Here is a 26796-nt window from a genome sequence, read left to right on the forward strand (position 1 = left end):
AAGCTCTGACAGCAAAGGCTTCTCTGGGCACTTCTGTGGCTTTGACGTGGAGATGAAGGAGGAAAAGCAGACCAGTACAAAAGAAAAATACTGTTTATTTCACACAACTACATCAAGTGCTTCTCCCCCCGTTCCCCTCCCGCCCCTCACTCCAGCCCTCAGCAAGCCTTGCCCTGTGTCGAGCGGACAGTCCAAACCGCAGTGTCAGAGCCTGGCCTAACGTAATCAAGAAGGAGTCTAAGCACACAAAGGTGACCAACTTTCCAAGGACACAGAAATGTCAGGGTCTGTCATTCCAAATTCAAGTGTATCCCTTGAGTCATTGGAACAATCCTTTCTGTGACCCCAGCCAGATGAAATACATGGTTAGTGAAGAAACAACCACCCCAGGCCACAGAAAGTTTTGGTCTTTCTTTCATTTAAAACAAAAACAGGGGCTGGAGCGATAGCACAGCGGATAGGGTGTTTGCCTTGCACGCAGCCGACCCGGGTTTGATTCCCAGCATCCCATATGGTCCCCAGAGCACTGCCAGGAGTGATTCCTGAGTGCATGAGCCAGGAATAACGCCTGTGCATCGCCGGGCATGACCCAAAAAACAAACAAAAAAATAATAATAATAATAATAAAAAGAAACAAAAACCACACACACACACACACACACACACACACACACGCACGCACACTCGTTCATTTCTGACCTTTTCCTCCTGCCTTTCCAAAGCAAAGGAGACACTGAGACTTCTGCTCTAGGTCCGAAAAGGTGCTTTCAAAAACAAATCTCTCAACTCCCGTCAGAGCCTGAGGCCACTAAAACTAAGTCAAACTCCCACCTCAGGCCCACAGCTGCTGCCCTGGGACCAGGGATGTGTGGGCCCCGGGACCAGAGATTACGGACCCCAGAGCTCTGTTGTGAGCATATTTCAAGACCCCTGACACTCCCTGGATGCAGAGTGGCGCCTGCAGACTGGTATGGCCTTGGCATTGTCCTGCTGGGAGACTGCCTGTCCTCCCCACACGGGAGAATGTGAGAATTGGCCAGCAGGACCCGTGGGAGCTGGGAGCGTTGAGAGAGACACAGGCAGTGGGGGTGGAGGTGGGGGCAGGGGAGAGCATCAGAGCCGAAGTCCCTCCCCTTGTTCACTTCTGGGAGAACAGAACCCACAACCTCTCCTGTGTGCCCACCTGGCTTCAGGGCTACTCCCAGGGCACAAACCGGGACCCAATCTTCTCTCCCCCATGCTCATGTTTGTGAGTGAAAACCCACCTGCTAGTTCTAGTTTTCTGAAGTAACTGACTCCCCCTGACAAACTCAGGTCCTTGAATTCCTCTTCGCCTGGACTCCAGGCGGGGCACTACTGGGCGAGACTAAGTCCTAGAAAACATTCCCAGCACCCACCTCCTGGGCAGCTGCGGGTGGTCTGGACACAGTGGAGGGAGGCGATGCAAGGACGCGCTTATCCTCTCAGTGGCGAGACTGATGAAGACATCGGGCTCCCTGGCCCAGGCACCACTGGCTCCACAGTGTGCTATGAGTTGAGCTGGCACAGATGACAGAGACCTAGCTCTGCTACTCATTTCTCGGCGTTGCCAGGGATGGAGCCTCACACGAGGCAAAGCAAATGCCCTGCCGCTGAGCCCCAGCCCTGCACCAGTTCTGGTTGTCAGCAAGATTGGTGAAGAGGGGAACAGCTGAACCTTTTGAGATGGTCTACACTGCAAGTCCAGGCTACTCTGAGAAAACGACTCAGACTCCTGGAGCTCTCCCCTCTCTGAGAGCCTGGGGACTAGCCAACAGTTGAGACGTCATGCCAACCCTTAATCTCCTAAAATGGCAAAACCCATCCTGCCCCAGGGGTGCTCTGATCCAGGAACACAGGCACCTGGGGGGTTCTAGGCCTAAGTCTGGAACCTAAATTCTGGCCTAAGTCTCCGGACAAAGTACCATTCCACTCCAGTTAAATATCAACTACATCAAGTGCTTCGAGTAGGGTTCGAGTTACCAAGAAAGTGAATGAAGTCGCCCTCTCCAAGCTTCGCGCTAGGCTGCGTTTTCTAGCTGCAGACCTTTCCCTGGGCCTGGCTGGGTTTATTGTTTTATTTGCCCCCTTCTAGATGCCGGGTGGTGGCGGGGGTGAGTGGGAAGACCAGAGAAAGAGTCATATGCCTTTCCCTGCTTTCCCGGCTGGCCCTGGCCACACTGCGCATTCTCGTCACATTGTTCCTGCAGGGAAGATACTGTGCAGAGAGATTAGGTTAGGATCAGGAGGGACAGCCTCTTTACCAAGCTCTCACACTGCTGAAGACCGAGGCCAACCCCAAGATAGCCAGGGCTCACTGCTGCTTCCCTCCAACACAGATTATCAAAGAAAAGCTTCTGCTAGGAACTGCGTGTACCCACCTCCAACCAGGGGGCAGTGGGACAGGTCAGAGGCCTCGGGCTCTGGGAACCTTCCTTCCTGCAGTCCAGACACTTTTCTCAACTGTGCCCCTTGGGTCCTCTCAGAGGATTGACTGTCTGTCCCCAACCCCCAACGCGCCCCCACACACAGAGGAGCAAAGAGAAAGGGGGTAGAAAGAGAACCCCACTCAAAATTAGAACTAGGGGCTGGAGAGATAGCACAGCGGGTAGGGCGTTTGCCTTGCACGCAGCTGACCCGGGTTCAATTCCCAGCATCCCATATGGTCCCCTGAGCACCACCAGGAATGATTCCTGAGTGCAGAGCCAGGAGTGGTAACCCCTGAGCATCGCCAGGTCTGACCCAAAAAGAACAACAACAAAAATCAAAATTAGAACTAACGGTCACTGGTCCTTTAGGGGCTGCTGCAATCCTGCCCCCAAGATGGGGCACTTCCGGTTCCCCACCAGAATTCACCCTTCAAACCCAAGTTAGCAAAGTGCTTCTTCAAGGAACACCACAATCCCCTCCCTCAGAGGGACCCGCCCTGAACCTGGGGCTCTGGTGGGGGAGGGGAGGGAGCAGCTGACAGCACATGCACACAGTGGAGCCCTAGGACCCGGGACAAGCGCTGTCACCTGTCTGTACCCAGGGGAAAGGAGAAAGTGCTGGAATCCGAGGCTGGGGGCGCCCTAAGGGATCTGGAAGACGTTCAGCTTGCTGGTGTTCTTGAGCGTCTGGCGCCGGTTGCAGAACCAGACCCGCACCACCTCCCGGTCATAGTTGAGCTCCTTCGCGATCTCGGTGATCTCCTGGCCAGTGGGCAGCGGGTTCTTCTCAAAGTAGGCGTTGAGCGCCTCGATGGCCTGCGGGGTGAAGGAGGTGCGGCGCTTGCGTTTTTTGGAGGGCTCCCCACCCACAAACTCCATCAGGTTCTGCTGCCCTTCCTGGTTCCGGAGTTCTGCTTCGTTGAGCCACTTCTCCAGCACGGGCTTCAGTTTCTGAGCACTCTTGGGCGTGATGTCCAGCTTCTCGAACCTGGAGGGAGGCCCGGCCCAGGAAGGGTCAGTGAAAAAAAAATGTCTTTTTGATTTTGTTTTACAGAGCTGACGGGGAGTGCCGGGACTGAACCCCACTCCTCCATCAACACGCCCCAGACGCCACCAACCCAGACCTGCGGGTGGTCCCATATCCCAGGTCATCATAGACACCATTCCCATGGCGGCAGGGGAGTGGACAGTCATCCAGAGCTGTCACGTGCCAGTGAGGTGAGGGAGGTCTTTGGGGACTCACCAGGACAAGTGCCACCCCCCAGCTGCACCCTCACAGCCACATCACCAAAGCGGGTTCCTCTTTCTGCCTGAGCCGCAGGTGCCCAAGAAATTCCCAGTCTGTAACCCTCCCACCCCCCATCCTCCCCATCCCACCCTGCCTCTGGGGCAGGGCATTCCCTTTTGTTCTCTCTCTCTTATTGGGTGTGGATACTGGGATCCGTGGTGGTGGGCAATGGGCACTGGTGGAGGGATGGGTACTCGATCATTGTATGATTGAAACCCAAGCACAAAAACTTGTAAGTCTGCAACTGTACCTCATGGTGTCTCACTAATAAAAATTTAAAAAATAAATAAATAAAAAAGAGTAAAAGAACCAGTGCTAGTGTAGAAGTAGGGGTAAAAATATAAACTCTAATAAAATTCTTTTCCATATGAAGAAAAAAAAAAAGAAAGAAATTCCCAGTCTGGCCTGGCACCCTCCTGATCACTAGTCTAACTGTCAGAGGTCGCAGGGCACGAAGGCCTTCAGCCCGTCATACACGTACTGTTGTGGGAAGGCCTCTGCCCGCCCCTGCTCTGACACTGCCCCCATACCAGGTCTGTGCACTGCACACAGAAAGGGCAGCTCTGTGGCTTTCTCTCTGGCAGGGGTGGGAGGGTAGAAAAGAGCCTTCCTGGCATTGCTCAGGGCCCAGGTAGCGTTGGGGAACCAAACCCAGACCTCACATATGCAAGGCGGTGCTCCACCTCTGTGAACCACATCCCAGATCCATCCCCAGAGTTCGGCCTCATAAGTGAGGATGAGCTCAACACAGAGTGGCAAGATCAGAGGCTGAAGCAACCGAAGCCCCCAAAAGCTGTTTTACTTTCTTCCTAGGACACCTGAATGAACTGGGGCTTAAGAAACCCTCCTCTATAGACATAGAAAGATTGCATTCATCTGGGGCACATAAAGTAACAAAATAGGAGACTAACACCCAAGAATGGCCGAGATTAGTACCAGGAATTCTGCTCCATGGCTTGGAGGCCAGCCACACATGCTAGGGGAAAAGGGAGCTCAGATAGAGAAGGGAACACCAAATAAAGGGTGTTGGGAGGATCCTCCCAGGATGGGAGAAGCATGCTGAAAGTAGACTATAGACCGAACATGACTGCCACTCAATGCCTCTTTTGCAAACCACACACCCAAAAGGAGAGCGAGAACAAAAGGATATGCCCTGCCAGAGGCAGAGTGGGATGGGGGGCTGGGGGGTAGGAGGGATACTGGGACCTGTGGTGGTGGAAAATGGGCACTGGTGGAGGGATGAGTGTTTGATCATTGTACAATTGAAACCAAGCACAAAAATGTGTAAGTCTACAACTGTACCTCATGGTGTTTCACTAATAAAAACAAACAAACAAACAAAAATAAAGAAACCCTCCTCACAAAGTCAGAGAATGTTCAGGATTGGAAGATAAACTTCAGAAGAATTGGATCAGTCTTTGCAAACTCTTGCCTTGGGGTTTACCTTGATCCAAGATGAATATGATAGAGGCTGCTTATGTGTGTCCCCGTGAGGATCGCGGGTACCTGAGTAGACCTGCCCTGGTCCAGGGCAGTCAGTCTCACTCACCTGCAGATGGCCGACTGGCTGTAAGCTGGGCCTTCCGTGGCTGTCAGAGCCTGGCCCACCTGGGTCTGTGTGAGGCCCAGGGAGAGTCTCCGGATCTTAAAGTTTTTGGCAAACTCCCGGATCTCTTCTAAATTGATCCCATCCTCATCCAGACTTGGGGTATGTGGCTCTAGGTCAAAAGAAGGGATCAGGGGTGAGTGTATAAAACAGAGAATCATCACAGTCTAGCTAGCTACTGGCCTGGCCTGCTGCAGTACAGAGGGATAAAGACTGTCACCAAAGGCCTGTAAATCCTTGAGACCCTCATCACCCCATCTCCCTCAAGACTTGGGGGAAGGGACCTGGACCAACATCTGGAGGAAGGACTATTTTCTTTTCTTTCTTTTTTACTTTCTCTTTCTGTCTTTCTGTCTTTCTTTTTTTTGGGGGGGGGGGTGAAAGGGGCTTCTAGGGTCCCAACCAGTGATACTCAGAGGTTATTCCTGGTTCTACACTCAAGACTTACTCCTGGCGGTGCTCAGAGTTCCAAGGATAGGACCCAGGTCAGTCACGCAAAGCAAATGCCCTACCCACTATACTATCGCTCCGGCCTAGGAGGAAGGACCTTTTTCTTTTCTCCTCTTCCCTTTCCTTTCCTTTCCTTTTTCCTTTCCTTTCCTTTTCCTTTCTTTTATTTTTTTCTCCCCTCCTCCTCCACCACCACCTCTCTCTTCCCTTTTGGCCACTCCTGGCAGTGCTCAGGGCTGACTCCTGGCTCTGCGCTCAAGGATCACCCATGGCAGGGTTTGGAGGACCATACAGAATACCAGGGATTGAACCTGAGTAGGCCAGGTGCAAGGCAAGGCCCCTTCCTGCTATACTGGCTCTCTAACCCCAAGGACTCATGTTCTTTTCATGTTCTTTCAGCACTTTCTCCCCCATTATCCTTATTGCTGATCCCAAGCACGCCCGTCAGCCATCCACATTCCTCAGATACTCCATGATGGACCACAGAAGAGGCAGTGCATGCCAAGGATTCTTAGAAAACAGCTGGACAGGCAGCCTTGACTGTGAATCACTACGATCAGAATCAGCCCAATAGGAAGAGACTAAGAAAGGAAAGCCCGGGGTCTCAGCCCTTCCCTTTTGTCTCCACAGGGTTAAGGAGCGCAGTGTCTCAAGAAGTTGGGGTATTCTAATTAGAGTCTGACCTTTCTGTACAACTTGTTCCATGAGCAACTTACTGGACACCAACTGGCTGACTGTAGGGGTCTCTGAGCAGGTGATTGGGATGGGAGTAGAGGCAGATGGCTTGGGTGCTGGGGCTGGGCTGGCAATGACCACAGCAGGCTGGGGAACGGCTGGTGTGGGCTGGATGGGCTGCACCTGTGGAAAGAAAGCCAGCAAATCCCTGCAGCTCACTCGCCCAACTTGTGGGTTAGTGTCTGGAAGGGCTAGAGGCAGGGCAAGAGTGAGCACGAAGGGCCAGAGAGATAATGCAGGGGTTAAGGTATTTGCCTTGCATGGTGCCAAGCCCAGCTTGATGCCCAGCACAGCATAATCCCCTGAGCGTCTCCAGGGTATCCCCCAAGCTCAGAGCTAGGAGAAGCACCCAAGCACTGTCAAGTGTGCCCCACCCCAAAAAGAATCTAAAACTCAAAAAGTAGACAGGAAAACATCACTCACCCATCACATACCGCTCTATACCCAACCACAAAGAAAAACTAGTTAATATTTTATCACCCACCCAATGGTAATGACCTTCATAGAAATACGACAATCTATCCCACCATGGCCTCCTGGGACACTGGCAGGCCAGAGGCTCAGGAAAGTTTGTACTTTCAAAGTGCCAACAGAGATACTTGAGATAATTTCTCTCAAATCTCTGCCCTCTAGAGATTCTAGAGCTCCCTGGGCCCAAAATGTTCTTTAATAGGGAACTGTCAAATGATTCTGGAACCCTCCCTGCAATAATATGGTATGGTCACTCAGTAGAACTAGAATTATTTTTTTTTCTTGCATCATACCCGGCGATGCTCAGGGGTTACTCCTGGCTCATGCACTCAGGAATTACTCCTGGCGGTGATCAGGGGACTATATGGGATGCTGGGAATCGAACCAGGGTCGGCCATGTTGGCTGCATGCAAGGCAAATGCCCTACCCATTGTGCTATCACTCCAGCTCCAGAACTAGGATTATTTTCGTATAACTAAGATGCAAAGAGCTCCAAGTTAGACTGCTCAGCAAGGCCATGGCAATGTCTCAAAGGGTTGGAGCCCCAGGTTTCATCCCTACCACCACGTAATTCCCAAGCATCACCAGGTCCAAAGGGGTGACTCTTCCCCTAAATATATTTTTTGGTTGTTATCTTATTATTTTCATTTTTCTCTTGTTCTGAGGCCACACCCAACTTTGCTCGGGGATCACTCCTGGCAAGACTCAGGGGACCATACAGGGTGCCAGGGATTGAGCCAGCATCTTCTGTGTACAAGGCAAGTGCCTGAACTGCTGTACTATTTCTCCGGCCCCTCTCCCAAATATTTTTGTTCGTTTGTTTTGGGGCCACACCCCAAAACCCACTCAGGGGTTAGTCCTGGCTCTACACTCAGGAATTACTTCTAGCGGTGCTAGGGAGACCTTATGGGGAACCAGAAAATAACCCAGGTTGGCCACATGTAAGGTGAGTGCCGTACTTGCTATACTATCATTCTGGCCCGGGTTTGATCCCCAACATCACATGGTCCCCCAAGCACCTGTGGGAGCAACCCCATAGTACAGAGCCAGGTGTGGTCCCTGCGTTCTCCTGAGTATAGCCCTGAAAGCCAAACGAACAAATCCTGTGAGTATCCAGGAAAAGAAAATTTGCTTGAATATAAAGCAAGCAGTCAAAGTCCTCTCTAGAGGTGAAATTAGAAGAGATTCTTGTGTTGGTTGTTCCACAACATCCCTTCTGTATTTCCCACAGTGACAACAGTGAAAACTGTTTTTGCTACACTAGAGCCTGACTGTCTTCTGAGCAACAACTCCTTAAACATTCATAAGCTTCTAGGGGCTGGAACAATAGCACAGCTGACCGGGTTCGATTCCCAACATCCCATATGGTCCCCTGAGCACCGCCAGGAGTAACTCCCGAGTGCAGAGCCAGGAGTCACCCCTGAGCATTGCCAGGTGTGACCGAAAAGGAAAAAAAAACATTAATAACCTTCTAACTGCCACTTTGGGCGGGAAGGGGTGGAAGGAGTGGGACCACATCCAGCAGTGCTCTGGCATTACTCCTGGCTCTGTGCTCAGGGTTGCTTCCAGTGGTGTTACGGGGGCCTGGCGTATACAGTGCCAAGGGTCAAATCTGTGTTGCTGCATGTAAGACAGTCAAACACCTTAACCCTTGTACTATCTTTCTGGCCTCCTAATTCCCTCCCCCCACCACCCCGGAAAAGGCTCAGTGATTACTCACAAAGCTGAGAAGTAACACACCACATTTGAGAACTGTGGGTCTCAGCATCACCTGGAAACTTTTTCTGAAAAGATGCTTTTTGTTGCTGTTTTGCTTTTTGGGTCACACCCGGCGATGAACAGGGGCTGGAACTCAGGAGTTACTCCTGGCGGTGCTCAGGGGACCCTATGGGATGCTTGGAATCGAACCTGCGTCAGCCGAGTGCAAGGCAAACGCCCTACCCACTGTGCTATCTCTCCAGCCCCCCAAAATGTGCATTTTTTAGCCCAATGCAGATCTATGAAATCACCAGGACTGAGAACTGGTTTCATAAAGCTGACCAGGGGACAGAGAATAAAGCAGGTCAGATGCCTTACAGGGTTTTCAATAACTGGCACCCTTTGGACCCCTGAGCAGAGTCAGGAGTGATCCCTGAGCACCACAGGTATGCCTCCCGAATCCCGCTCCCCCCCTCCAAAAAAAATACCCAGACAAAAAAAGTGCTCCAGTTGGTTCCAAGGGACACTCAAATTTCAGAATCTCTATCTGCTCGGACACTTCTGTCTTCTTTCCTTTTTTTCTTTTTAGAAGCCTCCCTAGGAATGCTGGCTTGGGGCTTTTAAGGGTTACATCCAGTGCTCAAGGGAGTCTAATGTACTGGGCTCAGACTGACCGCATGCATGGAAATCATGCACTCTACCCCTTGATCGGGTTTCTGTGTTTCTTATCATTTTTTGGGGGGTGCAGGGGATCCAGCAACGGGTGCTCAGGGGGCCCAGGAGTCACTCCCAGCAATACTCTGCCACCCAGGCTGGACTGCTCAGTGTAGTGCTGCTCAGGCCCAGGGGGCTCGGGGGATACAGGGGACTCAGTGCTTGCAAGCATGCCCACTAGCCCTGTGGGCTGTCTTCCTGCTGCCCTGAGATTCCTTAAAGGCCTAATACTGTCCACTCCAGCCAACACTTTAGCCAAGTTCACTATCCCCTGCCGAACACCCCCGTCTGTCAACACCTCCTTCTCTGGGTCCCTCCCTGAGTGCGTCTTGCGGTGGTTGCTTCTCCCAGACAGGATGTCTTATTCAGCTCTATGTCTCTATGTCTATACAGTAGACACAAAAACGGTCCCTAGAACCAACAAATAACGGATAGTCAAAGACTCGGTGGGCGTGGAGGCCTGGATGGAGGACGGGGGCCGACCCAGACTTCTTGGCTCTCCTGGAAGTGAGTCCAGCAGAGCTCATTGGCTGTGTTCCCAGGACCTCTCCTCCCAGTCCCCTGGGAAGGGCATTGGCTCTGAGGGACGTGTCACATGTGTTTGGGGGGTTGGGTAGCCAGTCTACCCAACCCCCCAAACACAGGTAGGGGCTGTTTCTCTGGCACAGAGCAGAGACCCACAGGGGCCTGCTAGTAGTCTGGTAGTCTAGCAGGATCTTAGGGGGAGCCGCCTATTCTCCCAGGAAATCAAACACCATGGAGGGACACCGGCCCGCACCCAGCCCTTGTACCTCACTCTTGGCAGGGGACTCAGGTGTGCTTGGTTTCCGGACAGCCACAGGTGGAGGCAGGGGACTGCTGGCCAGGGTGGCAATCACCTGGCCCTGGGCATTCAGCAACAGCTGAGGGGTCACAGCCTGGACCTGCAGGCTCGGGGCTGGTGCGGGGGCCGCCACACTGGCTGAGTTCACGACCCAGGGCAGGGTTCCAATGACCTGGGAGGAGACAGGGCAGGGATCCGGTGTGAGGGCGGTGGCCCCCTCCACCGCTGCCCACACCCCTGCTTGGACCTGACAGAGTTTCCTCGGGGAGGAAGGGAAGGACAGGCCCCCCAGGGCTGCTTCCTTTAGTCATTGCCGTGGACCAGGTCCAGCTCTGTTGCTCCCCGGGGCCCACACCTGAGTTCTGGCACCTTTCAGATATGTGCTGTCATCTTTCTGACCCTTAGCCTTGTCCACTGCAGAGTGGCAAGTCAAGTCTTCCGGGGGGAGCCAGAGAGATAGTACGGTAAGTGAGCTTGCCTTGCACACAGCTGACCCAGTTCAATCTCTGGCACCCGATATCATCCCCACCACCATCAGCAGCCTCTGGGAAAGAGCTGTGTGCCTCCGGGGTGCTGGGTTCACCTGTGAAAATGTGAACCCAGCAGAGCCTGCTGTCCTGCCAATGAAACTCCCTCGGCAGCAAGAGCACCTCGAGGCCAGGGAGGCCACTGCACCCTGGGCATCAGCAGGACGCACCGAGTGAGTGTCTCGGACCTCCTGCATGCTTCTCTCCACCCGCCGCCCTTAGCCCAACCCCGGGAACCACTTGCCTGTCCCTGAGCGTTGGTGAGGATCTGGCTGCTGATCCCGGGCATGCTGGGGATGGCATTGGCAATGACCGGAGTGGTGGTGAGGGAGCCCAGGATCTGGGTCTGGCCCCCGAGGGAAGCAGCACTGATCTGCGGGCAGAGGAAGAGCCATGCTCAGGGCCCAGAGGCAGGTGAGAGCCCAAGCAGAGGAAGAGGTTGAGGGCCAGGGGGAGGAATACAAGGACTCGGGTGGGCATGAGGGTGGCTGTGCCTGGCCACGGGCCCACCTGCTGAGCTTGGTTCTGGGCGAGGACCCTCAGGGGTCAGCAGGGAGGGTGGGACCACAGTGATGGGAAAATGACTCTGGTGCATCTTTCAAACCAAGCCTGGGGCCAAACAAGAGGCTAAAGTGATTCTAGTCCCAGCCCACCACCCCACGGCCAGGCCAGGGGCTGCCCTGGGCAGGCACCGGCTGGACAGGGCGTCTTAAGCTGCACGTTAGTGACAGCTCCCAAGCGTGCCATCCTAGGTGTCATCCCACCCTCCACGGCTGGTCCAGCGCTTTTGACGTGTTGAACTGGCCCCAGCCCTGGGGGGGAGGTTGCCTGTTCTTGTCCGGGCTGGCAAGCGGCAAGAAGACCTCAGAGGGAGCCGGTCTCCACTGACCGGTGGGCCAAGAGCCGCCTCCGGGAGCGGGTCCCTCTACTTCCTTCCTCCCGGGAAGAAGGGTCAGTTCCACCCTCGGCCTGAGGTCCAGTCCTTCCCTGGTGAGCCCTGGGTGAGCCCAGCAGCTTACAATTCCCGGGCTAAACGCGAAGCCTGCAGGCTGGACGGTGATCTGTGGGGGGGCGTCCACTGGCTTGGGGGTGGGGGCGGTCGCGGCGGCGGCAGCGGTGGGCTGTGGGAGAATGGCAGGCGCCGTCTGCAGCAGCGGCTGGGTCTGGAACAGCGTCTGGGGCTGGGCTGCTGCCCGGGCCGGGGCGGGCGAGGAGGCCTGCAGTGCTGGGGTGGCAGGCCCGGAGGCCGGCAGGGCGGCGTTCAGCACAGCAGCTGCTGCAGAGCAAGGCAGAGACAGAGATGCTCAAGGCCGAGCCGCGGCCCCAGAGGCTCCAATCCCAAGGGATCTGGCGGAGACTGAGGGGGAGCCGGGGGCAGGGGCCGGGCAGCCGTGGTTCCCTTCATCCTCGCAGGCACGTGGCGCCAAATCTCTCATCCCCCCTCCCTTGGGCCTGGAGCGCGGCGTCGGTGCAGTGGGTGCAGTGCCGGGAGTCGCTCTTCTTGCAGTCCTTCTCAGGAGGCTGGGCAGGGGCTGGATGCTGGCTTGGGGGCAGGGGGGATGAGGGGAGTCCCAGACAGTCTCAGAAGTCACAGAGGCCTGCGGGGCCAGCAGGGGGTCGTGGCCTAGAGTCCGAGGTGACGCAGCGGCTCTGTGTCTGTCTGAGTGCGGGGGACCCTGGGTCCCGACTCCGGGGGGCTGGGGCAGCTGGTTCTGAGTCCAACGTGGCTAGCCCGTGTGCAGGGACGTGGTGGAGGGTGGTGGGGGCTGGTGCCGTCCTGGGGAGAGTTGCTGTTACCTTGGAGACCGGCTAAGGGTGGCTTGAAAATTCCCCCCGGGGGAGAAGCTGCGGTCAGTCCCGGGAGGGCGGCCACGGTTGCTGTAGGAATTGTCCACACGGCCAGCCCCTGCTGGCCAGCCACTTGACCTGCAATACTGATGGGGATAAGAAGAGGTTGAGTAACTGCCCCTGCTGGAACCATAACTCCTGTCAGAACTGTGGCTAAGTTTTCCTGAGTCAAGACCTGCAAAAGCAAACAAGATTTCAAAAAGAAAAGAAAAAATAAAAAAAATCAACAGTGACAAACTCTGGGTCTCTCGGGCCCAGTTTTGAGCATAAACAAAGCATTCTGAGGGCGGCAAATGGGGCAAGGTCGCTGGAGGGTGGGGAGAGATCAGCCCAGCCCTGCGGGGTGGGGGGCAGTGGGCTGGGCCTGACTATCCTGCCCAGATAGGGACTGGGGCCTGGCCCTGCCCACTGGCCCTGAGAGTGGGGCCCAGGAAACAAGGACTCAGGGAAGCCCCAGGGCTCTGTGGGTCCTGCAAGGTCACAGGGACTCTCCCTGCCCGGGGGTGTCTTGTCAGCCTTCTAGAAGGCAGAGCAGACCCAGGCAGGTGAAGGGCAGATAAGGGCAACACTCTTAGCCTTGGATAAACAGCCCTGAGAGGACTGGGGAGGTCACCTTCTAGATCCTTCCTAGATGATCTGATCAGTGCATACTTGCTTTTTGGAGCAGATCTGATCTAGGCGGGGGGGGGGGGGGGGGGGGGGGGGAGGGCAGGGGTGCCTGCTTGGAGAGTCCCTCACTCCAACTGCCAACTGGAGCCCCTTCCCTGCCGACTGCTCCTGAAGCCCTCGAATCCCATGGGCAGTCCCCCCCCCCCACCCACCCACTTGCAAGCACCCCCCACCGGCTTCCCTGGGCAGCCCTTACCTGGGGGGCAGCTTGGACAGCCAATGGCGTCAGGGTCTGCGGCGCTTGAGGCTGGCTTGGGGCTTGGCTGAAGGTGGCAACCGCAGGGGCCGGGCCGGGAGGGATCCCTGGGAGAGACTTCACTTCATGTGACAGGAAGAAAAAGGGGACATGGAGTGAGCCCAGGGTAATGGTGGGTGGAGTGGGGAGGGGGGAGAGGGCACCCACAGCCTGAGGAGACAGCTCTTGGGCCCACATAGTGTTTATCTGCATAATCACCCTGAGCCCATCGCTGGCTTCTCAGATGCCAGTGAGTGAGATGGTGGCTGCAGAGCCCTGAGCCAGACCAGGAGGGCAGACCACCCTCCTCCCACATCCAGACGAAGCCTACACAGGCCTAAGCATCGCTGGGTATCTGTCGTCCTCTTCTTTTTTGGTTTTGGGACCACACCCATCAGTGTTCAGGGCTTACTCCTGGCTCTGTGCTCAGGGATCACTCCTGGCAGGCTCAGGGGACCAAAGGTGGTACCAGGGTTGGGAGGATCCTCTCAGGATGGGAGAAGCATGCTGAATGTAGACGATAGACCAACAGGATTGCCACTCAATGCCTCTTTTGTAAACCAGAACACCCAAAAGGAGAGAGAACAAAAGGGAATGCCCTGCCACAGAGGCAGGGTGGGATGGGGAGGATGGGAGGCGGGAGGGATACTGGGATCCGTGGTGGTGGAAAATGGGCACTGGTGGAGGGATGGGTACTCAATCATTGTGTTACTGAAACCCAAGCACAAAAATTTGTAAGTCTACAACTGTACCTCATGGTGTTTCACTAATAAAAATTTAAAAAAAAACAAAAAAAAGGTGGTACCAGGAATGGAACCTGCTGGGTCGGTCACAGGAAAGCAAAGCCCATCTGGTGTTCGGTCATTCTGGCCCCAAGGGCATCTGTCTTATAGCTCTAAAGGACATTCTAACCTCTCATAACCCCAAAGAGCATGCGGTAGGAACAGAAATGCTGGATCCAATGAGAACTGCTTTTCTGGGCTGATGTTCATCCCTTCTTCAAGGTAGTTTCTGGGTGTGGATGTTGGTCTGGGGGAAGGGAAGAGGGTTTCGGCAGGGGAAGTCCCAGAAGAGCCAGCCCCTGGAAACTGGGTGTGTTCTTCCTCATTCAGGATCCCAGACCAGGCTTGTTTTTATTTATTTGGGGCTCACACCTGACCATACTTGTGGGCAACTCCTGACTCTGCTTGACGTTTTGCTTTTGGGGGCGCTTGGTGGACCATGTGGTGCCGGGAACTGAACCTGGTTCTCCCCCACGTAAAGCACACACTTTGCCTGTTGTGTCATGCACTTTGCACCTTGTGCTCAGTTCACTGCCACAGGCTACTTATCTCTAATGGTCCCTGATGGTGAAAATCTTGAAGGCACCTTCCACTAGAAGGAACTTCCGGGGAGCCAGAGAGCTTTGCCCAGGAGTAGCTTTTTCTTCCTATTCGGGTGTTTGGGACCCCTACCAGGAAACTTTTTCAAAAATCACACATCAAAGAGGACAATTACGGGGGCCGGAGTGATAGCACAGCGGGGAGGGCGTTTGCCTTGCACGTAGCCAACCCAGGTTCGATCCCCAGCATCTCGTATGGTCCCCCAAGCACCGCCAGGAGTAATTCCTGAGCACGGAGCCAGGAGTAACCCCTGAGCATCGCTGGGTGTGACCCCAAAAGCAAAAACAAAACAAACAGGACAATTACTATTTGGGGGGCTTAGGAGTGAGGTTTAGGGCACACACAATGGTGCTTGACGGTTACTCCCAGCTCTGTGCTGGGGTCAGTCCTCGCAGTGTTTAGGGGTCCATGTGGTACCAGGTATCGAACCTGGTCTCACACATTTAAAGTACATGCTCACCCCTCTGAATTATCTCTGGGGCCCAGAATAAATACTATTTAATATGTGGTGAGACATTAATAGGAGTCTTGGTACTGGCTGAAAGGTAGTAGACCTGATTACTGACTTCTTAATATTGACTAGACATCAATTTTCAGGTCCTTATCTAGGTGCAGGGTGGAACCAGGGTTCCTGCCTGCAAGGAACACACTTTGACATTTGAGTCATTTTCCCTGCCCCCGCACAGGCTTTCAACCTAGAAAGCTACCATCCTAACACAGCACTATATTGCCCACAACAATGCATAACAGAATTCAGAGTATTTAAAGGAACTCAAAGATGAGCAAACAACAATCCAGACTTCACAAGATACTTAAAGAAAAGGAAATGGCAGTTTTATCTCTACTGTGGAGGGAAATTTAAGCCTTGGGGAGAAATCAGGGAAGACAAATGGACAAAATTTAAGATGTTCCTCTTGGGAAAAAGTGCAATGGAGTTTATAAAGGAGAAATAAAAGCAGAAATGTGATCGACCAGAATGATGAAACTGCCATATGGGGCCAGAGAGCTAGGCCAGCGAGGAGGAGGACGCTTGCCTCGGGTGCAGCCAACCCAGGCTCTACTGGAGTGACCCTTGAACACAGAGCAAGGAGTAAGCCCTTCACACTGCCATGTGCTCCCAAAACAAAACAAAGAAAAAGACAAAACAAAAATCTTGCCATCAAAAGAAATAATCATTAGGATATTTCAAACATTAAGGGCACTGTAGCACCGTAGCACTGTCCTCCCGTTGTCCATAAATTTGCTCAAGCGGGCACCAGTAATGTCTCCATTGTGAGGCTTGTTTGTTATTGCATATCGAATACGTCACGGGGAGCTTGCCAGGCTCTGCTGTGGGAGCAGGATACTCTAGGTAGCTTGCTGAACTCTCCAAAAGGGACAGAAGAATCGAAACTGGGTTGGCTGCGTGCAAGGCAAATGCCCTACCCGCTGTGCTATCACTCAGCCCAAACATTAAGGGCATTGGTTGCTTTCTGCTAAACTGCTTAAGACTGCTTAAAATTGATTAATTTAGGGCTAGAAGGACTCAGGGCATGCTTTGCATGTAGGGGACTTGGGTTCAATCCCCAGTACCATATGTTCCCCTGAACAAAACCAAATGGAGGTGTGGGGGGATACTTAAATTTGTGGAATTATTATCAATTTACTTGTTTCTCTATAGTACCAAAACAATTTTGACTTTATCCACAGATTTTTTTTTTTTTTGGCTTAAGAGGGATATGGTGCCTTACAGCCAACTATTGTCCTCTCAAGACAGTAAATCTGTATTTTTCGATGAGGTGGCGTCTTCCTATGTAAACAACTAATTTCTCTTCCAAAGGAATTTGAATAGACTATACCTCAAAAAAATTTTTTTTACAACATTTGCACAAAGATATTCAAAGCAGCACCATTATGACAATGAAAAATCAGACAGTTTGGTAACAGTCCAAACCAGAATCAGATGTGTGAATCTATTCAAGGAAACGAGCATATGAAAAATCATGGTAGGGCTTAGGGTGTAACTCAGTGGTTGAGCATGTGCTCAGCATCCCCTCCCCCAAAACAAAAGTGACAAGTGTCATCCTTCATATGGCCAGAGCTACGGAAGCATGTGAAAAGGCTTGGATAGGGGCCAGAGAGAAAGTACAGCAGGTGAAGCGCTTGTTTTGCACATGGCCCATCTGGTTTTGATCCCTGGCACCACATACGGAGTGATCCCTGAGTAGAGCCAGAAGTAAGACCTAAACACACATGTGTGGCCTTAGAAAAAAGGAGGGAGGAGCCAAAGCCATAAGCAGGGCGTTTGCCTTGCACGCAGCTGACACAGGTTTGATCCCCAGCATCCCATATGGTCCCCTGAACCCTGCTAGGAGTAATTCCTGAGTGCCGAGCTGGGAGTGACCCCTGAGCATAGCCAGGTGTGACCTAATAAGTCAAAAAGAGAAAAAAAAAAAAAGAAGAGAAAGAGAGCCAGATAGACAGAAAGGGGATAGGGAGGGAAGTCTTAAAGGTAATTGTTTTGTTATTATTTTATTTTTTGGTGTTTGGGCCCATCCGGTAGTGCTAGGGGCTACTCCAAGCTCTGTGTTTGGAGGACCTTGTTGTGCAGGGGATCGAGCCTGTGGTACTACGTGCAAACCTTGCATTCCAGTCTACTGGGCCATCTTCCTGCCCTGGATAGTCAGTGGACAGTCAGAGTTTTGAGTTTTTTTCCCCCCACCCTCTGGATTTAGAGTGAGGCAAATCAGTAGATTATTTTTGTTTCCTGATGAAAGAATTACTTATTAGTTTTGTTTGAAGAGGAAACTCTTACTCTTGCATATCTAGAAAGGACCTGTTGAGGCCACGATGAAACCGGCAGTTTCAACAGAAGCACTGTCAAAAATGGTTACCTGACCTGCTTGATGAACGTTTAAAATTCCTTTACACAGAAGACTCCTGAGAGGCTTAAGCACACCAGCCTGGAGGGGATAACCACTAAGCTCTCACACTGGTGTGTCAATTCAAGATCAGTTCCTGAGAGGCTTGGATAAGGAGCAAAGTTAAGGCACTTTAATAGATATGGAAGAAGTAAGATTTGGAGGACAGATCAAAAGGTGAAAAGGGAAATTGGGGGCACAGTGCAAGAACCTGGCAAACATCCTAAATTTTCCGAAAAGGAAGCCCTTGCCCACAATGGAGAGGAGGAAAGGGCGTTGAATATAGCTCCTTGGTCCTTTGCCTGCTCTCCTAGTCCTTGGTATGCTGGTCCACAGCATAGATGGCGGCCCGCCCTGGTCTCCAAGCAGAAGGAGTAGGAAGGGGAACACTTTTGTGTCTCTTATCATTCCTGTATTCAGAAGGGGGGAACATAATCCTGGTCCTTCATTTCTAAATGAATCTGTAGGCCGATTTGCAAGGAAAGTCCAGGAAGAGTCTTGCTGTTGCAGAAAGGAGCTGTGACTGGCTGCTCCCTGAAGTCTCTTCTTTTCTTAGTTTGTTTCTTGTTTTGGGGCCAACCTGGCAGTGCTTGGGGTTTACTCCTGGCTCTGTGCTCAGGGATCACTCGTAGTGAGACTTGGGGGACCGTATGGGATGCTGGGGATTAAACCTGGGTTGGGCATGTGCGAGGCAAGATCGTTACCCACTGTAGTATCTCCCCAGCCCTGTATTTCTTTTTTATTTTGGATTTTGGGCTACACTCCACATTGTTCAGGGACCATGTGGTGCCAAGGATTAAATCCAGGTTTCTTGCTGCGAAGCGTGCATTTAAATCTTTTGAACACCAACATCATCTTTTTGATAATCTAGTGCTAGCTTCCTTTATTTTTCTTTTTGGGTCACACCTGGTGATACACAGGGGTTACTCCTGGCTCTGTACTCAGGAATTACTCCTGGCGGTGCTCAAGGACCATATGGGATGCTGGGAATCGAACCCAGGTTGGCCGTGTGCAAGGCAAACGCCCTACCAACAGCAATAGCTGGTGCTATTGCTCCAGCCCCCTAGTGCTAGCTTCTTAATATGTGGGTGGCTACATATGCTTATTTATGCTTTGGGCTGGAGCGATAGCACAGTGGTAGGGCGTTCGCCTTACAAGCGGCCAACATGGCCGACCCGAGTTCGATTCCTCCGCCCCTCTCGGAGAGCCCGGCAAGCTACCGAGAGTATTCGATATGCCAGACACAGTAACAACAAAGTCTCCAATGGAGACGTTACTGGGCCCGCTCGAGCAAATCGACGAACAACGGGAGGGCCTTTACCTTTACCTTACCTTTACCTTTACTTGTTTCTCTATAGTACCAAAACAATTTTGACTTTATCCACAGATTTTTTTTTTTGGCTTAAGAGGGATATGGTGCCTTACAGCCAACTATTGTCCTCTCAAGACAGTAAATCTGTATTTTTCCATGAGGTGGCGTCTTCCTATGTAAACAACTAATTTCTCTTCCAAAGGAATTTGAATAGACTATACCTCAAAAAAATTTTTTTTACAACATTTGCACAAAGATATTCAAAGCAGCACCATTATGACAATGAAAAATCAGACAGTTTGGTAACAGTCCAAACCAGAATCAGATGTGTGAATCTATTCAAGGAAACGAGCATATGAAAAATCATGGTAGGGCTTAGGGTGTAACTCAGTGGTTGAGCATGTGCTCAGCATCCCCTCCCCCAAAACAAAAGTGACAAGTGTCATCCTTCATATGGCCAGAGCTACGGAAGCATGTGAAAAGGCTTGGATAGGGGCCAGAGAGAAAGTACAGCAGGTGAAGCGCTTGTTTTGCACATGGCCCATCTGGTTTTGATCCCTGGCACCACATACGGAGTGATCCCTGAGTAGAGCCAGAAGTAAGACCTAAACACACATGTGTGGCCTTAGAAAAAAGGAGGGAGGAGCCAAAGCCATAAGCAGGGCGTTTGCCTTGCACGCAGCTGACACAGGTTTGATCCCCAGCATCCCATATGGTCCCCTGAACCCTGCTAGGAGTAATTCCTGAGTGCCGAGCTGGGAGTGACCCCTGAGCATAGCCAGGTGTGACCTAATAAGTCAAAAAGAGAAAAAAAAAAAAAGAAGAGAAAGAGAGCCAGATAGACAGAAAGGGGATAGGGAGGGAAGTCTTAAAGGTAATTGTTTTGTTATTATTTTATTTTTTGGTGTTTGGGCCCATCCGGTAGTGCTAGGGGCTACTCCAGGCTCTGTGTTTGGAGGACCCTGTTGTGCAGGGGATCGAGCCTGTGGTCCTACGTGCAAACCTTGCATTCCAGTCTACTGGGCCATCTTCCTGCCCTGGATAGTCAGTGGACAGTCAGAGTTTTGAGTTTTTTTCCCCCCACCCTCTGGATTTAGAGTGAGGCAAATCAGTAGATTATTTTTGTTTCCTGATGAAAGAATTACTTATTAGTTTTGTTTGAAGAGAAAACTCTTACTCTTGCATATCTAGAAAGGACCTGTTGAGGCCACGATGAAACCAGCAGTTTCAACAGAAGCACTGTCAAAAATGGTTACCTGACCTGCTTGATGAACGTTTAAAATTCCTTTACACAGAAGACTCCTGAGAGGCTTAAGCACACCAGCCTGGAGGGGATAACCACTAAGCTCTCACACTGGTGTGTCAATTCAAGATCAGTTCCTGAGAGGCTTGGATAAGGAGCAAAGTTAAGGCACTTTAATAGATATGGAAGAAGTAAGATTTGGAGGACAGATCAAAAGGTGAAAAGGGAAATTGGGGGCACAGTGCAAGAACCTGGCAAACATCCTAAATTTTCCGAAAAGGAAGCCCTTGCCCACAATGGAGAGGAGGAAAGGGCGTTGAATATAGCTCCTTGGTCCTTTGCCTGCTCTCCTAGTCCTTGGTATGCTGGTCCACAGCATAGATGGCGGCCCGCCCTGGTCTCCAAGCAGAAGGAGTAGGAAGGGGAACACTTTTGTGTCTCTTATCATTCCTGTATTCAGAAGGGGGGAACATAATCCTGGTCCTTCATTTCTAAATGAATCTGTAGGCCGATTTGCAAGGAAAGTCCAGGAAGAGTCTTGCTGTTGCAGAAAGGAGCTGTGACTGGCTGCTCCCTGAAGTCTCTTCTTTTCTTAGTTTGTTTCTTGTTTTGGGGCCAACCTGGCAGTGCTTGGGGTTTACTCCTGGCTCTGTGCTCAGGGATCACTCGTAGTGAGACTTGGGGGGCCGTATGGGATGCTGGGGATTAAACCTGGGTTGGGCATGTGTGAGGCAAGATCGTTACCCACTGTAGTATCTCCCCAGCCCTGTATTTCTTTTTTATTTTGGATTTTGGGCTACACTCCACATTGTTCAGGGACCATGTGGTGCCAAGGATTAAATCCAGGTTTCTTGCTTGCAAAGCGTGCATTTAAGTCTTTTGAACACCAACATCATCTTTTTGATAATCTAGTGCTAGCTTCCTTTATTTTTCTTTTTGGGTCACACCTGGTGATACACAGGGGTTACTCCTGGCTCTGTACTCAGGAATTACTCCTGGCCGTGCTCAGGGGACCATATGGGATGCTGGGAATCGAACCCAGGTTGGCCGTGTGCAAGGCAAACGCCCTACCACCAGCAATAGCTGGTGCTATTGCTCCAGCCCCCTAGTGCTAGCTTCTTAATATGTGGGTGGCTACATATACTTATTTATGCTTTGGGTTAGAGCGATAGCACAGCGGTAGGGCGTTCGCCTTATAAGCGGCCAACATGGCCGACCCGAGTTCGATTCCTCCGCCCCTCTCGGAGAGCCCGGCAAGCTACCAAAAGTATTCGATATGCCAAACACAGTAACAACAAAGTCTCCAATGGAGACGTTACTGGGCCCGCTCGAGCAAATAGATGATCAACGGGAGGGCCTTTACCTTTACTTTTTACCTTTATTTTGGTTTGAGGGCCACACCCAGTGGTACCAGGGACTAATTTCTACTCTGTGTGGGGTAGAAAGAACATCCATTGTCAGGGAACGAACCCAAGTTTCATGCATGCATAGTGTGCACTAAATCCACTGATCTGAGCTCAGCCCATTGGGCTATCCTTCTAACCATTCTTTGCTTATTTATTTTTGTGTGTATATGGGGCAGCGGGACACAAAGTAAGGCTGGCTGTACTCAGGGATCACACCTGGCAGGTCTTGGGGGACATACACAGTGTTGCCTGGATTTTGTTTCTGTCTTTAAACTGACTAGTTGTCAGTAAAAAGTTGATTTATATACCAATTGTGGGGAGTGATTTGGGCCACACTTGACAGTGCTCAGGGCTCACTCCTGACTGTGTGCTCAGAAAGATCACTCCTGGTGGTACTCAGGGAACTGTATGTAGTGCCAAGGATTGAACCAGGATTATCTGCATATAAGGCAAATTTCTTAACCCTTGTACTATCTCTCTGGTTTTTGTTATATTTCCCTCCCCACCCCGAGCAGAGCCTCGGCAGCTGAAGACCTCCAGTTCCAGCCACAACCATGCTTAAGACCACTCTCCACATGTTTGGACGAGCCTCACGCATGAAGAAACCGGCAGAGGAACCGGCAGAGTGCGGGACTCGGGGCATAGATCTCCAAGCCTGCTTGGATTGGGACTGGGCCTCCTCTACCCAGTTCCCCCATCTTCCAGTAGCTAGACTTTACACCCACCAACTGCCCCCGGTGCTGTGTAATCCCATCAATCGCCAAGACCCAGAGACTATAAAACCCAGCTCCCGGAAGGGCACGTCCGCAAATGTGGCCGCGCAACATCTTATTATCTAGCTCTTATTCTGGAGAACCTGGCAGGTCACCGAAAGTATACTGCCCACACGGCAGAGTCTGGCAAACTCCCCGTGGCGTATTCAATATGTCAAAAACCAGTAACAATGGTGGGTCTCATTCTCCTGACCCTGAAAGAGCCTCGAATATGGCACTTTCTAAAATCTCAGGTCTAGGAAGAAGGAGACGTTACTGGGACCTGCTCGAGGAAATCGATGAACAACAGGATGACAGTGATACCTCATATACCCATTTGCCTGGGGGGCTGCATAATAATTTCTTGGGTGTGAAAGGGTCAGGAATGGAAGAAGTTGAAAATCCCTGGTTTGGAACCAGAGAGAGCTCAGCAGGCTGTGCGTGTTCTGCGTGCGAAGGCCCCAGTTCAATCCTCCACACCACAACTATGAGCACTGTGGGAGTGAGCCCCGAGCAACAAGCTGGGTGGTACTCTAACACGGCCCTGTCTGGACCTCCCAACCAACAAAGGCAGCAACCCAGTCTAGAAAGTTGAGAGCTGTCTGCTGGCGGCCTGAAGCTGGAGTTAGCTCAGGGCATCCTGCCTGAGGCCAGGCACTGCCCCTGCCCCTCTCCCCACCAGACCAGCTGAAGCATCAGCCACTGAGACTGGAGCTGGTCCTAAGAGCTGAGCAAGGACGTGATAGTGACAAGAAGACCCTGAAGTCGGAGACCTCTGGGACTTGTGCTGGGCCCAGGGGCACCCCAGGAAGAGCGTCAGGTGAAGCAGTGCCAGGCGGGGCACTGGCCTCGTACCAGTTGCCTCTGCGGAGGAGTCTGTGCTGTCAGGCCCAGCTTCCCCGGCAGCTGTCCCAGCTCCAGAGGGGCCCCCACTCTGGGCAGGCGGGGCCGCTGTGCCCTCCAGGCCTCGGGTCTCCTCATCAGTGGGCATCTGTGCATCCACGCCGACTTCCAGCACTCGGATGGTCTCGTGGCCTGACATGACGATGACCTGCAAGGAGCACAGGGACATGCTGCAGGCAGAGGTGACAGAGCCCTGGCCCGACCTGGGTGAGCTCTCCAGTACGCAGACCTGGCCCTGGGCTGCACTTGCTCATGAGAGCTCCAGCACTGGGCAGCTGCACACCCCCAAACACCAGGAAAGGGGTTGAGAGGAAGAAGAAACATCCCAATGCGCAGGGGTCTATTGCCAGTGGGAAAGAGGAGTCACAGGCCAAACCACCAAAGGGCATTCCTAGCTGCTTCCCCTGTGGATGCAGTTCATGATGGACTCAACATTGGGGTTCCCTCTGTTGGCCGCTTAGAGTTTGGAGTGCAGTTAAGACACGTAATAACAGAGGCCATAGCTTGAATTGAGTCGTGAAGCAAATGTTTCACTTCCCTTGAAACTGCTGAAATGTTCCTTGAAAATAAAGGTTGGAAATGCATGCATCTCCATGCTAAGTCACTTTTTAAGCTCACAGTTCCTTGTCTCTCACTCTCTTTTGTTTGCATGGTAAAGAAGGAACCTAGGACCTCAGGCATGCAAAACAGGTGCTCTACCACTGAGCTAGATCCCCAAGCCCTCAGATTTCTTCATTTCCAAACTCCCGTAAAGATTCTGCCATCACTGCAAGTCAAAGTCCTGAAGGCTGAAGATGGGGCTTCTTACCTGCCTGATCGGTACTGTGCTCCCTATAATCCTGTACCATCTGTTTGGGCAGCCTCCTATCCAGAGGGGAGCTTTCATGCCCAGCACTGTGGGTGGGCCTGGCCTCCCTCCTGGAGCAAGGGGGCAAGGGGTCTCTACCCTATCCCGCCTACCACCCTTGGCTTTGTACCTCCTGAATCAAAGGCTTCCACTAGGGCCTTCCAAGAGTAAGGGACTCACAGCTCTGCCCCAGGCAGGCCGGAGCAATAGTACAGAGGGTAAGGCATTTGCCTTGCATGTGGCCGACCCTGATTCAATTCCCAGCATCCCAAATGGTCCCCAGAGCCCTTCCAGGAGTGATTCCTGAGTGCAGAGCAGGGAATAAGCTCAGATCATAGCCAGGAATGGCACAAAACCAAAACAAAATAAGATTAGAAATAACACAAATAAACAAGGAGTAAAAAAAGTACATTAAATCATATCTAAATCTTTTCTCGTGTAGGGGTATATATATTTGTAAGTACTTCTGTGTTTCTTTCTTTTTTTTCTGGGGAGGAAGGGTTGGGGTTTGTGGCCACACCTAGATTCGATCCCCGGCATCCCATCCCATACCTTGAGCCCACCAGGTGATGCTCAGGGATCACTCTTGGTAGTGCTTGGGGGACCTTATATGGTTCCGGGAATAAGCCGAGGCCAGCCATGTGCAATACCTGCTGTATTATCTCTCTGGTCCTGCATAGTTATAGATTTTAATTTCAATGTTTTCGAGGCACTTGGGGGTTGGGACCACACCTGACAGTGCTGGATTGCTCCTCCCAGTACAGTGATCAGGGGTCACTTTTGGAGGTGTTGGGGAACCGTACTGGGTCAGGAACTGAACCTATGAAAATCATGTAATCCAGTCCTTTCAATTTTCATTTTCTTTAAAAAGTTTAGAGAGTACAGTAAATAAAGATGTATGCCTTGCAGGTGGCCAGCACAGGTTTGATCCCCAGCATGCCATATAGTCTCCTGCGCCCACCAGGAGTGAGTCCTGAATGCAGAGCCAGAAGTAACCCCTGAGCATCACCGGATGTGCCCCCCCTCCCGTTTTTTTTTTAACTTTACTTTTTGTTTTTGTGCCATACGCAATGGTGCTTGGGGGTTCCGGCCATGCATTTCTGGGGATGATACCCAGGTGTCATGCATGCCAAGCATGTGCTCGGCACTTTGAGTATCTCCTTACCATCTTCTTTTCTTTTCTTTTTTCTTTTTGGGTCACACCCGGCAATACACAGGGGTTAATCCTGGCTCTGCACTCAGGAGTTACTTCTGACAGTGCTCAGGGGACCATATGGGATGCTGAGAATCGAACCCGGGTCAGCCGCGTGCAAGGCAAACGCCCTACCCGCTGTGCTATCTCTCCAACCCCTACCATCTTATTTTCATTTCAGTCATAGTTGAAATCCACAAACTTAGCCCCCGAGAAACCCTCGCTGGAAAATACATCTGGGCAGGTGAAGTGACTGGAAACTTTTGCAAAGAAACAGTCAAAGGGGTGGGGCATAGGGAGGAGCAGGGAGTTTCCCTCCTTGTCCACACTCTGGTTCCATGGTCCTCACGTCCCGCCTCTTTCTGCCCCAGAAGATACCTGTTCATTGACAGTCAGAGATGACTCTGGCCCAGCTCCGGGTTCCATGGTCTCTGGTCAGGGTGGGTGGGGGCCAGCCCACACCTAGCACATCCTGTGGGGTAAGATTGGATGGGAGAGTGAAGACTGACTTGATACAGTAAGCAATTGCCTGTCAAAAGTCAATAGTAGACTGGAAAGGAGAGAGAGTAGAAGAAGCAGGAGTCTGAGAGTGTTACAATTAAGTGTTACAAAGTTTCTCATCAGCCTAGGAACACCTAAACTTCACAGGAACCCAGGAGACTAGGGAAAAGAGATGGTCAGGCACTGTCCCTGAAAGATCTTGTCCAGTGGGAGAGAGTAGATCCAGCAGAAACCAAGGTGATTCTCCACCAGGAATGATCCCTGAGCACAGAACCAGGAGTAAATCCCAGAGCACAGAGTTAGGAGCCTTGAGAAAAGTCAGACTTGACCTTGAAAAAGAAACCAAGGTGACTCTTACCTAGATACTCCAACTCTCTAATACAGGTAAGAAACACTCGGGGGGGGGGGGGGCTGGAGTGATAGCACAGCGGGTAGGGCGTTTGCCTTGCACGAGGCCGACCTGGGTTCGATTCCCAGCATCCCATATGATCCCCTGAGCACCGCCAGGGTTAATTCCTGAGTGAAGAGCCAGGAGGAACCCCTATGCATTGCCGGATGTGACACAAAAAGCCAAAAGAAACCCTCTGGGAATCGGAGTGTTTTTCCAGGGATAAATCTAAGATTTCCTGAAAGAGGTGGTAGCACTGTAGCACTGTCCTCCCGTTGTTCATCGATTTGCTCAAGCGGGCACCAGTAACGTCTCCATTACGAGACTTGTTGTTACTGTTTTTGCATATCGAATACATCATGGGCAGCTTGCCCGGCTCTGCTGTGCGGGCAGGAAAATCTAGGTAGCTTGCCGGGCTCTCCGAGAGGGGCGGAGGAATCGAACCCGGGTCAGTCACAT

The 26796-nt window shown here is 52.0% G+C and overlaps 1 protein-coding gene across 1 annotated transcript; it reads right to left on the minus strand.

Moving 5' to 3' along the window:
• Positions 1-2788: 2788 nt before the first annotated feature.
• On the minus strand, positions 2789-25889 carry POU6F1 (POU class 6 homeobox 1). Its single transcript, XM_056120229.1, has 10 exons — positions 25827-25889; positions 23362-23557; positions 13473-13594; positions 12557-12782; positions 11779-12035; positions 11004-11132; positions 10201-10404; positions 6508-6649; positions 5285-5453; positions 2789-3435 (listed from the first exon to the last, which is right to left on the minus strand). The coding sequence occupies exons 1-10, from the start codon at positions 25872-25874 to the stop codon at positions 3090-3092; spliced, it is 1839 nt and encodes a 612-aa protein (XP_055976204.1). The 5' UTR covers positions 25875-25889; the 3' UTR covers positions 2789-3089.
• Positions 25890-26796: the final 907 nt, after the last annotated feature.

The sequence above is a fragment of the Sorex fumeus genome, unplaced genomic scaffold, assembly GCF_029834395.1.
Source record: "Sorex fumeus unplaced genomic scaffold, SorFum_2.1 ptg000042l, whole genome shotgun sequence".
Classification (NCBI taxonomy): domain Eukaryota; kingdom Metazoa; phylum Chordata; class Mammalia; order Eulipotyphla; family Soricidae; genus Sorex; species Sorex fumeus.

Excerpts from the sequence above, each read along its gene's own strand:
- POU6F1 (XM_056120229.1), bottom strand. The coding sequence starts at position 25,874 with ATGGAACCCGGAGCTGGGCCAGAGTCATCTCTGACTGTCAATGAACAG. Across the intron at positions 23,558-25,826 it reads CTCTGACTGTCAATGAACAG|GTCATCGTCATGTCAGGCCA; the intron begins GTATCTTCTGGG and ends TGCTCCTTGCAG. Across the intron at positions 13,595-23,361 it reads CTCCTCCGCAGAGGCAACTG|TGAAGTCTCTCCCAGGGATC; the intron begins GTACGAGGCCAG and ends TGTCACATGAAG.